This window comes from Hetaerina americana, unplaced genomic scaffold (assembly GCF_022747635.1).
Source record: "Hetaerina americana unplaced genomic scaffold, ioHetAmer1.1.p SCAF_23, whole genome shotgun sequence".
NCBI lineage: Eukaryota > Metazoa > Arthropoda > Insecta > Odonata > Calopterygidae > Hetaerina > Hetaerina americana.
Window position 1 is genome coordinate 305,973 of NW_027286797.1, and position 12,991 is coordinate 318,963.

Consider the following 12,991-nt stretch of genomic DNA (forward strand, 5'->3'; position numbering starts at 1 on the left):
AAATATTTTTAGCCTAATAATGAAAATACAGTAATTTATTGTAGAAATGGCTTTATTGTTTTTCGAAGTATTCTCCATGATAATCAATACACTTTTGCATGCGCTCAAACCAATTTTCATAACACTTTTTCCACTCCGATTGAGGTACCTCCAAAACATGGTTTTTGAATGCATCAACGACTTCTTCAGGCGCCAAAAAGCGTTGGCCACGCAATTTTTTCTTGATAAGCGGGAATAAAAAGAAGTCATTTGGTGCTAAACCAGGGCTGTATGGAGGATGACCCATCAATCTGACATTTTGGCTAGTCAAATAGGTAGTTGTTTCAGCCAATCTGCCAGAGGTTGCATTGTCATGATGAAGAATGTCTTTGTTGATCTTTGATGAAGATGATCTTTGTTGCCGCTTCTTTTTCCATATTACACCAAGCACTTCTGGCAAACAAGAACTCGTGTACCATTCAGAATTCATGGTTCTACGTTGCTCTAGCAGTACGGTTACCACATGTCCAGTTATTCTGAAGAAACAGGCGGTCATTTGCTTTGATGCGCAGCGTGCATGAATCACTTTTGTCAGATATGGCTCGTCTTGGAAGATCCATACAGCGGATTGCTCTTTTGTTTCCGCCTCATGCGCATAGATCCAAGATTTGTCACCGGAGCAGATGTTATACATGGCTTTTGATGCATCGCAATTGTATTTGTTGAGCATTTCTTTGCACCAACTGACACAAGCATATTTTTCAGCTTTTGTCAAATTATGCAGGATCCAACGCAAACAAATTTTTTTAACGGCTAAATGTTCATGCAATATCTCATTGATGATCGCCATGTGCCAATCCCCAAGGATGCCTTAATCTCACAATAAGTCACATGACGATCTTCCTTTCCTAGTCCTTGCACAGCATCAATGTTTCCAGGCACAACAACTGATTTTGGACGACCTTCATGACTTTCGCCGCTGAGCGAACAGCGGCCAGGATGGAATTTGTTATACCAGTGTGTCATAGTGGCAAAACTTTATCACCAAAGTAGGAGTAGGTAGATCAATGTACTCCTGTCTTGATAATCCACGTCAGAATTCATAAAAAAATCATCGTACGAAAGTATTCACGAGTTAACTCCTTTTTTCGCTGAGAAAATTTTGGAGTCACTTTAAACAACACAAGTTAAGATCAAACGACAAAATGTCCTGATTAAAGTTAGCGTTAAAAGGGTCAAACTTTCAGATGGAAACGTCAGATGACGCCTAAAGTACTTAGTGCTGCCAAGGCTGAAGATATAAATATCAACACTCGTAGTATTATTTTGAGTCAGTTTTGGGCTTTCCTCTGGATCAGTCATTCCTGATGCAGAGTAATGCCTAGAAGTAATAACCACTATGGATAAATGCCACAGAAACCTCAGATTTCATCATTAAAAGAACTTCACTAACTATTATAAGTAAAAATTACATGGAAAAGTAGGTGCTTGCTCATTTTTATCGACCACAGAGGAAAGCAATAACGATAATTTAAACCAAGGAATAAAGATATCACCTTCAAAGAAGGAAATTCAATTGATGATGCATTAATGAAGGAGCAAAGATATAGACACAAAAAGCTGGTTGATTAGAAAGGTCCTCATGAAAATGAACTGAATCCTAGCTCAAGGAACAGATCAATCCATAATAGCCATGTAAATTATGGCATAAGAAGAAAGATCTCGCAAAATTTATACCCAAGCCATAACCTATGATTATTTCTTGGATAAAAATTGGTTATGCATTCAAATTTTGTCATCGTCAATTCTTTCCCTCCATTCCAAGGCTTCAGCATAGAGCACTAGGAGAACCCTTATAAAAAATTTGCTTCTTCAAACACACTTGGAAGCATTTAGCCTGGTGTGTGACAAGGTACAGGAGAGGAGAAAGGAACATGACATTGTTAACACTTTTCATTATTTATTCCTCTTTTGGAGTTGACTATGAGCTTTGCCCACCTTTGGATACCTTAAAAGACTAAAGATTCTGTCTCCACCCACTCGCATTATGAGGTACCCACTTAAATGGCATACTGACCTTGACTTCTCTTTTGTCTGATTAATCCAAACACTAAAAGAAAAAGGAAGGGATGCCGTGTTTGCTACCAGATGTCAAAAGGTAATAACCTCAGGTCTGGCCATGAGCTGTCCTCCCCTCTCTTTGATGGAAGGGCCCTGAATTAAGTAGGTTGACAGATGGCATTATGTGCCGAAAGTGCAAAAAAATATTAGTGAAAGGGTCTAGTAATTAATGCAAGGTTCAGGAGATGCATTCATTAGAATTTCATTATAAATTATTTTATGTTTACTATAACATGGCAAAAGGACATTGTGTTCTGGAGAGGGACTTTTTCTCAAGAAATTAAAAGCAGAACATGATGGCTTCTTCATGTGCCACTTCGCAATAAATGCATGCACGGAACGTTCAAAAAGTCCTTTGGAAAAAATAGAAATGTAGATTATTTTGAGCAGATTTTTCTTAATTTTCAAAACAATTTCAACACATCAATTTGTTCCTAACTGGCCTATTGAGTGATCTTCTGAGGGAACTCTATCGCAGCAATGAAGGCATTTTACATGCAAAAAGGTCTATAAAAGAAATGATGAATGTTCCCACAATGACTCAAGGAAAGCCACTATTTTGGGAATAGAAATTAATGACTTTGCCAGGCTAATACATCCTTCACTGCTCTTCATTTCTAAGAAAGAATCTGCGCTTGTTTTGGCAAATTCCACCGTGAATGATCTCTTGACACGTGGAAGGGAGAATGTGCTCCCGAAAAATCAATCAATCACTATCTCTAAGGGAGGTCCTCATCACCCAGACTAACTTATTGGTAATTAACTGCCAAAGGACATAAAAAATAAGTCCACTGTGATGGCTATTAAAATTGAATTCAAGATGTTATTCCTTCTCAAGTGTTATAACAGCACAGCAGAATACTTGGTTGACAAATTGTAATTAGAAGGATTTCTTTTGTTGTTGAGGGTTTCAGGCGTAACTTTATTGAACCGATTCATATTGGAAATGAAAATATAGTAACTTTGTGATTCCACAGAAAATTTATTTCGACACAACAACGTCATCTTCAGGCCTACCTGAAGTTGATGCTGAATGTCGAAACCCTGGTTATACCAACATAAATTTTCTAAGGAATCAGAAAGTAACCATTTTTTTATTTCCCATTGCGTTCTGGGTAGTAAAATTGTGTGTATCAAAAGGACATGGTACTTTTCCACAGATTTTTATAATAAGGTATAAAAATTTTTATCATAAGGTAAAAATCTGTGGAAAAGTATCAAGTCCTTTTAATATGGATATGAAATGCTTCCACGAAGTAAAGCCTGAAACAGTAGAATATATTGTGCATATCATTTAATTCTATTCTTTACTCAACTGACCATGTCCATGTCATGTATTTGACCAACAGAGCAATAAACTTATAATTATTATTTCATTAAATTACAAGATTATGTCAACAAAATGTTTTATAATAAAAAATGTAAGCTGATCAAATGTTCATTGATAAAAAATAATACCTGGTCCACAAGTGGTTTTTTACTTGGCTGGTACTCAAAGCAAAGTTTTTTCAACAGCTCAGTCGCTTGTTCAGGAACATTATCCACCAGTACACTCCCATATTCTTTCACATTTTCTTCAGCCTATTGGTAAAAAATTTGAATTATAACACATTCAGAAATTGACCCAAAGAAAACTTTTAAAACTTTCACAACAGATAGAGACTCTTCATAAGATCTGCTGACCTCAATTAATTCAGTTAAGAATCTTAACCTAGTCGTGTTTAATAGAATCTAACTTTAATCAATTAAAGAATGTTGTAATTGGGATTGTTATGACTAAATTCATCACTTTTATGAGATGTGATAGCTTCTCCAATGTAGATCATGTTGCTCGCTTCTACAATGTCGAAAGAGGTGCAAAGAAGATATCGAAGGCACTTCATCATATTTCATCAAAATTGATTATAACAAAACAGCATGTGCTCTTCTTACTGAGTGGAATTATTTGCTTTAAAAAGAATTATCTCAACAAATATTAGAACAGGAGAAAAGAGATTGGGCTAGGCAATTTAATTCGAACTGCATTAGACTATGCTATAGACTCAATCGACAGCATACTTAATTCATTAGATGCTAAACGCAAAACTCTTGGAATGTTTTTTGACTTGTCAAAGGCTTTTGATAATGTAAACCACAATAGACTACTAATTAAACTCAATAGAATAGGAATTAGAGGAAGTCCTTTAAACTGGTTGAAGTCCTTTATTCATAATCGCACTCAAAAAGTAGTGTTATCAGTTGATGGGTCAAAATATTCATCCGAAGCATACCAAGTTAACAAAGGTGTTCCACAAGGCTCAACCCTTGGGCCACTCCTCTTTCTGATTTACATCAATGACCTACCTAACTGCTTACCAAATAATGATGGAATAATACCAGTGTTGTACGCTGACGACACTAATATAATAATATCAACACAAACATATCCCAGCCTTGTGGAAAAAGCTAAGTCTGTCACACTTGCAATAAACAAGTGGTGTACAGACAACCTTCTAGGCTTAAATGTAAATAAAAGTAAAATAGTATACTTTACACACAATAAGAACGTGTCAGATGATCTGCTGGTAAAAATCAATGACCTATCAATTGAGCGTGTGACAGAATGCGAATTTCTAGGTATTTCTCTATGTGCAAATATTTCTTGGAATACTCATGTAAAAGCCCTTCAACACAAGCTCAGTTCAACTTGCTACTTATTAAGACACCTGTATGAAACTACAAGTAAAACTGTACTACTCAATTTGTACTATGGGGAAATTTACTCAAATATAACCTACAGTATAATATTATGGGGATCAGCTGCTATTTCTCAAACCATCTTTAAAATGCAAAAGAAAGCTATTAGAATCATCGCCAGGAAACCTTACAATGCTCCATCAAGGCCTATTTTCCATGAATTAAATTTGCTACCACTCCCATGCATCTACATTATGTTTTTAATTCTATATATAAAAAATAACATCGGCAACTATTCTCTTAACTCTGCCTATCATCATCATTACACCAGAGGCAGGAATGACTTCCATTATGGGAATATAAGAACTAAAGCATTGAAATTAGGACCCAATGAAATGGGCATCAGATTATTTAACAAACTACCCAAAAGTATCAAGGATACACAGGGAACTGCCGTATTCAGGCATAAACTAAAAAGATATCTACAACGCAATATGTTTTACTCGGTTGATGAATATCTCAACAATATTCCCGACCAGTAAGTTCATACTTTTAGTTTCTAGCAATGGTAATGGTCTGATTCATGTTTGTGATCAATGATTTTTCTGAATTTGATATTGTATGTGCATGTTACAGCCGATGTTCATGGGTTTGTACCAAACACTTATGTAACTATGAGCATCTATTCTTTTATGTATCTTAACTGAGCCTGTGTCTTTGCTCCTCATTGACGTGCCTTATATCATGTACATACTTCACCCACCTGGTATTTTTGTATTGTGATCTCTGGGCAAATAAAAAGTAATAATAATAATAATAATAATAGAGCATGGAATCAGGTTTTTGGTGATTACATCAATGCTTATGCTATCTATTTGACTTTTCTGAAACGCAAGAACTAAAAGGAACCTTAAGTTGGTGGGGTGTCTTTAACAGTTTGCATTTTCACTCAGACTAATAAAACTTTTTTCAAATAACATGCGCAATTGAAATGAGTGTGCATCTTATACAGGGTCTATCTCAAAACCAAGTGGAATAAATGTGGGGAAAAAAATTATTGCAGATCAAAGTACAAATTACTAAAATTCTTCAAAGTAGCACTCTTGTGCATCGACGCACTAATTCAAGCACGTCTGCCAGTCTCCGAACACTTGCTGGAAGCAATTAATAGGAGCCTCATTCATTCAACTCATTACAGCCTCTAGGACATTATCCAGTGTTACAAAACAGTTGCTTTTCAAGCTACTGTTTATTCTTGGGAAAAAAGGTCACCAGTAACCACATTATCTAAAAATTTGAGTCACATTCACAGCAGTTCATGAGATTACGTGAGATTGTCACACAAACAGCATTTTTATCTTCCGACAGGACCATGGGGACCATCTTGGCACGCACCTTTCTCATGGCTTAATATTCTGTACAAATGCGATTCACCGTGGTTTTAGGAAGATTCTATTCTTCGGCCAACATTCTGACACTCGGGCATTCATCTTATCTCTCTCTCACTCAGGCACTCATCTGACTCATTCTGACACTCAGGCACTCATCGAAATCTCTCACTTTGTGCACATTTTCATCCCACGGTGTCGTTGATGGACACCCAGGTCATTCCTCCTTGTCAACCTCCTCTCTGCCCTCCCAGAACATCTTGTGCCAGCAGTAAACCATTCCTTATGACATTGCTTCATCTCCACAAACATCCATAACTATAGTCATAGTCTCCAAAACCCAATTTATCAAGCTTAACACAAAATTTCATCGCATGTTGTTGCTTCATGGGCTGTGGCACCATAAAGTTGTGATGCAAACCTTGAACAGGGTTTGTCTAGCAGTGATCCAAACACTTTAATGGCCCGCAGACAACTGATGCAGGGCACGTTGTTACCCCAAGGCCTCTTACCACCTTTCCTGCCACATACTAGCGATATGCATCAGCAGGAAAAGATCAAGAAATATTTCTACTTACTTTTTGGACAAAACCTCCCATATGCCATCAAATATTGTAGTTTCCACTTGTTCATAACAAAATACGCTAGTTACGGTTAGTGATTTGTTCAGTAAGTCATTGGGAAAATATATAAAAACATTTTAATTATTGTTTTTATTTTTCATCTTATTATCCTTTTAGCTCAATTCACTTTCCCCAACTTCTCTCCCTCTTTTTTAAGTCATCCAAAAAGTAGGATTTTGGAAGGTTCTCAAAATAGCCATCTGTGTTGGCAATGGCCTCCTAGTTTGACGAGAATCATTTTCCACCCAGCCAACTTTGGAAATGAAAGTCACAGGGGGTCAAATCTGGTAAATAAGATAGATATGGTAATAATCTGAACGTAAATTTCATGATTTTTGCCATCAAAACTGCACAGGTCACAAATGCATTGTCTTGATGGAAGACAATTTTTTTCTTTGCAAATGAGGATGTGAACCCAGTATTTTTTTTATTTCCAAACTTGAAAAAACGGCTTGGTAAAAAAAGATTAATGTCAAATGAGGAAGTCATCACAATCACAGATGCCTATTTTGAGGAACTTCTGAAATCTTACTTTTTGAATGACTTAAAAAAGTGGAAGAAACACTGGGAAAAGTGTATCAAGCTAATAGGCGATCCAGTATGAAAAATTAAAAAAAATTTCTACTCAAAATAATTGATTTTTCTATTTTTTCCTAAAGACCTGTTGAATAGCCCACATACTGGAAATTAACTGTCATGGAGAATGTTGGACTCTCCTTCATGAGAATACAGGCCATCCCAATGATTTCCCACTGGATGGATACTCTTTGGACCTCTGCCCCTTATTGATAAATGCCACCGAGTATATCAACTTGGGGCAAATGGTTGTAAATCGATAGTTGAGATGGATATCCTTCTCACTGTGTCTTAAGACTACTCAGCCATGCCATAAATAATGGAAATTTTACCATACAGGAGAATTTCCACATCAATGGGTGATAAGTTCTGAGACCAGCTGAATTTTAGCAGACCCCATGTCAAGTCAAACACTGGCAAATGGTATCTACACCATTCATTATTTTCTAACACTTGAATAATGCACCAAAAACATGTAGGTACATTAGAAGCCCATTGGATAGATAATTAGCAAGATAATGTGGCTGAGGATCATATACAATTCTCTGTTAATGACCAAACAAAGAAATCACTGGCTCTCATTTCACTCACTAAATTACAACATTTATCATTTATTACAAGTGGACATACACTTATAATATATTACTGGGATGAAGAGTTTGCTCCACTGAGTAACAGAATATAACTGGGATACCATTCAGAGTGTAACCAAAATCTCTGAAAAGAGGTGCCTTATTAACTGCACGATGAAACTTTGGATGGGTTCTTGGAATATGCACAAGCCATGAATCGCTGAAAATAGTAGCAAATACCATCCAAAGCCATAATGCAAAACAGAAACAGGATCATAAGCACCTACATTCTACAGATTCTCTCATTATAGAATACAGCACCCAACAATCATCTCCATACATATGCTTACCTCTTCCAACTCCAACTGTGCAATGTAATCTAAAGCTTCAGAGTAATTATGTTGATCTTCAATTAATATTTTCAGATACCACTGATGGAGGTGGTGCTTGCGGGCCAGGAGGAGTGCATCTTCAGGAGATGCTTCACGGCACACTTTAATTGCTATTTCCACATCAAAATCAACTTCCCTGTCCTTTGTCTGCAATGAATGGGAATGTTTCAGTAAGCGAATATGACCAAAATTATGTACAATAATGAATCTCATTTCTGGTATTATAAAACAAAATGACACATGGCAAACTAAAAATTTACAATAAGCATTAATTTGTTCAGTAATTTCTGAAGAAATTGATTTTATCCCCTAACAATGTGAAACTCTCCTTGATGAAACCAAAATCAATTTGAGTTACGACAACATGGCAGAGCAATGAAAAACCAATTATAGTAAACTCAATTATCCGTGGGAAGGTTATCCATGCTATTCTCTCTTCCCAGTGCCTCAAAAGTTTTAGTAAACATACAAACATAAAGACAATGCAATTCTCTGAAACTTCAATATACTTTTAAAAAAAACTTTTTTAAATTTTCATCCCAAAGTCACAAGCCGTGAACACTATTTAATGTTTTAAATTAAACATTTTCATACTACCCATATTTTCTCACTATTATTTCCCTCGCATTCACTAGCCCTGAGGATTCTACATTCTCCTTTCAGGTGGGCAAATATTAGTTTTACTTACTATGCGACAAATAAATTATTCACATCTATAGTGCATAATTGTAATCGGTATTACATGAATCCATATCAGCGATTCTTTCTTAATATTCAACCTTGGCCAATCATTTACCTTTTCCTGGCTATGTGATTGCTTTACCTTATTAAAGAAAGTATATTCTGCAATTTACTTAACGATAGTCCTATGTTCTTGTGGAAATGTAATTCCACCCTCATAAAAATTGCTGGAAAATGGAAAAAAATTGTACTTACCATTGCTAAAAAACTTGAATCAATTACAAAGAATGAAAAAGGAGAGTTCATTTGATTCTTGATCGCAATAACTTTTATTCAAACTATTTTGACTCATATTCAATTGAATCCATTTTACATCCATAACAATATTTTCTGCACATTTAAGTTATGCTTTTTTTCGATTTTCCATGCATTATAATGCATCCATTAGCACATATATTCGATAGTTAACTGAATATGAATGATTCACACATTCAACTATGAATGTTTCCTGCTTTGGGATGATCTTTCACCCAGCACTTTTGTTTTCAAACCCATTTCACTTTCAAAAGGTCTATAACTAAGCCCTGTAGAAATAATATACTGAAAAATAAATCCAACAGAGAATTACATGAACTTCTAACAGTAATAAAAAAAGACTTTGAACCAATTTCCATTAACATATAAAACATATATAAAAAAGACCATGCGTCTAACAAACTAAAATTTTAATGATGGCTTTCTAGCAAGTCAATTATTTTCCAACAGAATGAGAATTTGTAGTATCAATGCATGTATATGCGTAGATACAGTGTAGTACGTATGTAATACATGCTCGTGCCCAATGAGTTAATATTTGATCATCAATGTAGCCCAACCAATGAAACTGAAGACAATTTGGCCATGCTACAAGTAAATAAATACCAACGGAAATAACTTGTTAGTGAAGAATTCATGCTTGTGCCACTAACTTAAATAAAACCTTGGATAAGGCTAGAAAAAACCTAAAAATTAACAAATTAAAATTTTACACCCCAGTTCAATTTTACAAAATTGAGGTTAGTATAAAAAGATCATTCATGAATAATCACTTAATTGAATTTCCAAAAAAAATTGCTCATCCTTGACGGAAGAAATTGTAACAGCTCACCAGCTTCCAGCCATGTCAATGAGCAACTTTCATAAATGACCAGTTAAAAATTCAATGTGATCCATTGAAAGATATTCATTGATATGGAAAAATGTTCTGCATCACCTTATACCACCAAAAATTAATTACTTGGTTTAAAATCTTCCCATCTTAATGACTACCCCTTGCCCTTCAATGCAGAGTTCATTCCTTTTGATTCACCCTTTTCACCTCGTGAGAATCGCCATAAAACAGTTCCAATTCTCTAATTGCAAACCTTACAGTTCTCCCCTAGATATTAACATGCAAGCAAATGAAAATCTCCAAATATGAAGACAACCACTTACCATTAGGAAATCTTTCAATTTATCCGTGGAATCCTGCTTCGTGTAGCAGTTAAGTAAAAGAGTGGTGTGATCTTCAGTGGCCATTCCCTGCTTGTGAAGGGCCTGGAGGTATTTGGTTAGATGTCCAATATGCTGCGAGTCTAAAAACTGAGAGAAAGGTCGAGTGACTAGAGAATAAATTATGAATGTTTCTTCCTTTTCCAGGAACATTGATGAAAGAAAAAAAAATCCAAACGCTTAAGCCCTATGATCTTTTAATGGTTATCCTCATATATTGATGGCCTTCACTTGGGTCATTAAAGAAATACTTATTGCATCCATAAAATATTATCCAGCTTCACTAAAAGGAGAATTTCCAATTTTTTGTCCTGTTAATCACAGAGACATCCATCAGCCCTAAGATCACTGACACGCTAGAAACTTATTCAAACTCATTTTTCTCAATAGTAATGCCTGTCAGTTCACTTAAGCAATATTCATGACATTGTTTCCCCTTATATTAAATCTAACAAGTTGAATCTTTTACATGAATGCATAGACACTGGCACAGAACAGAGATATATTTCAGTAAATCACACATACATTGACTAGCTAATCTAATATGAATTATCAAACAATTCCGCTTGCCACTGACGAAATGTCAGTAATTTTCATACACAATCAAATAACATTGTGTTTTGGAAGAAAATTGGAGTAAGGAAGGTAAATTTATTTCGTATATTGCTGGTTTATATTTAATGTAAATTCATTCCAAACATTGCTACTTCCTGAATTCCATGGCCAACAGTAAGTCATTTCAAACACATGCCTGAATAGAATGAAATTTTTGATTCTATTTAATTATTTGTCAATCAAGAACCATTTAATAATAAATTTATTGGGAAATATCCTACTCGAACAGGCATAAAATAGTCCTACACTGATTTGGGATGGATGAGAGTCAAATCACGTCAAACAGATATATGGGAGAGAAGTGGATACTTTTCAAAGGACAGTACACCAAGGAGGCATTGGTGAAGGTGGTCAACGAGATTCTCAAAACAAGGAATATTAAGCCAAAGAGCATGCATGAAACAATGAGTGAGCAAGTATGAAAGTAATCACAGATGAAAGCAAAGCCAGTATGCAAGAACAGGGCAGCATGGGAGAGAGTATGAAAAGATATAAAAGGCAGAGGGTGAAGAGTATGACCACACATAATATCTTGAGGTGATGGCTTTCACCTTAATTTTGATTACATGTATCAATTATCACAGGTGGATCTTGAAATAAAATAAACATGATTTGCCAGGAAAATATTTAGAAAATACTTTTCCAAGAGGTTGCAGCAGATATGGACCTAGATTGGCCCTATACTAAGCGTATACCATTGGCCGGGATGAGAAGGATACAAAAATTGGCGAGTAGTGGAAGAAAAAGATCTATACTCATATCATCCTAAATGAACAAGATCTTCCTCACCAAAAAATATATATTCTTCGCAGACCAACATATATTGTACACTTCCAGCAGAGCTTTTAGTTGAAAAAGTTAATCCAGTTTATCTTGCTTAGCTCATTTGGCACAATCTTTGGGTTAGTCACAAATGAAGGGCAATAAGTTAAGTCACAAATGAAGTTCACCACTTTTCTCATTGTTGTTGGCCAGTAGAGATTGAAAACGGATAATATAAATGACATCGCTCGAAGCCCTGTATGCACCATTTATACTCAAAGATGAATTTGGGAAACTTTGCCACACATTGTCAATTTAAGCTACATGAGACAATTTGCACAAAGAATAACTATGCAATGGGCCACTTCATAAAGCAATCCAAGGAAAAATCTGCAAACATAAGAATGAGTAATAAGAACATGAATATTTTTAAATCAATACATGGAGGAATATTTGAAAAAAAAACTTATCTTATTTCATTATTCACATAGTAATGCTAATTCCAAAGAAAATTAAATTATACTGTTTTCATGTTTATTCTTCAATTTAAAAACCTATTTCATTCTTACAGTTAAAAATATTTCAAAATGTTTAATTTTATTCACCTATGTGATTACCATAGTTCGCGGCCCACAAGATGCACTTTTTTTTACTCCATAATGTGCTCTAAATGCGCCAGGATCTTATGGACAGGGGTTAACTTCAACCTCCAAGTCAGCAAGCCAATTGGCTGTGAAAAATACTCTCTGTAACGTGTTTTTCCCTCATCAGGAATACAAAATGGTAATCTTCATTACAAATTTTACTATTACTATTATTTTACTATTACAAAATACTATTTTGAAACTGGTATAAGCTATAGAGTTTTAATATTTACAAGAGTACTTCCTAAAAAATTCCCAAATGAATCTTAAATGTATACAATTTAGTTCATTTAGTTCCATCTCACATGCGGTGCCGCTGTTAAATGAATATGCATTGGGCTAATAGTGAAGGCCCCGTAGAGAGTATGATAGTGCTGTTCAATATATGTTTGTGGTCATATAGACACTAAGTGTCTCAAAAAAGTTAAAATT

General features: G+C 35.2%; 1 protein-coding gene across 4 annotated transcripts in view; it reads right to left on the minus strand.

The window, feature by feature from the left end:
- Window positions 1-12,991, minus strand: part of Vps11 (vacuolar protein sorting 11) — a 106,035-nt gene that overhangs the window by 34,327 nt on the left and 58,717 nt on the right. For all 4 annotated transcript variants that reach the window (XM_071586548.1, XM_071586546.1, XM_071586547.1 and 1 more), the window contains 3 exons: window positions 10,482-10,628; window positions 8,286-8,474; window positions 3,559-3,681 (listed from right to left, as the gene is read on the minus strand). In XM_071586548.1, coding sequence (XP_071442649.1) covers window positions 3,559-3,681; window positions 8,286-8,474; window positions 10,482-10,628 — 459 coding nt within the window. The remainder of the gene's footprint in view (window positions 1-3,558; window positions 3,682-8,285; window positions 8,475-10,481; window positions 10,629-12,991) is intronic.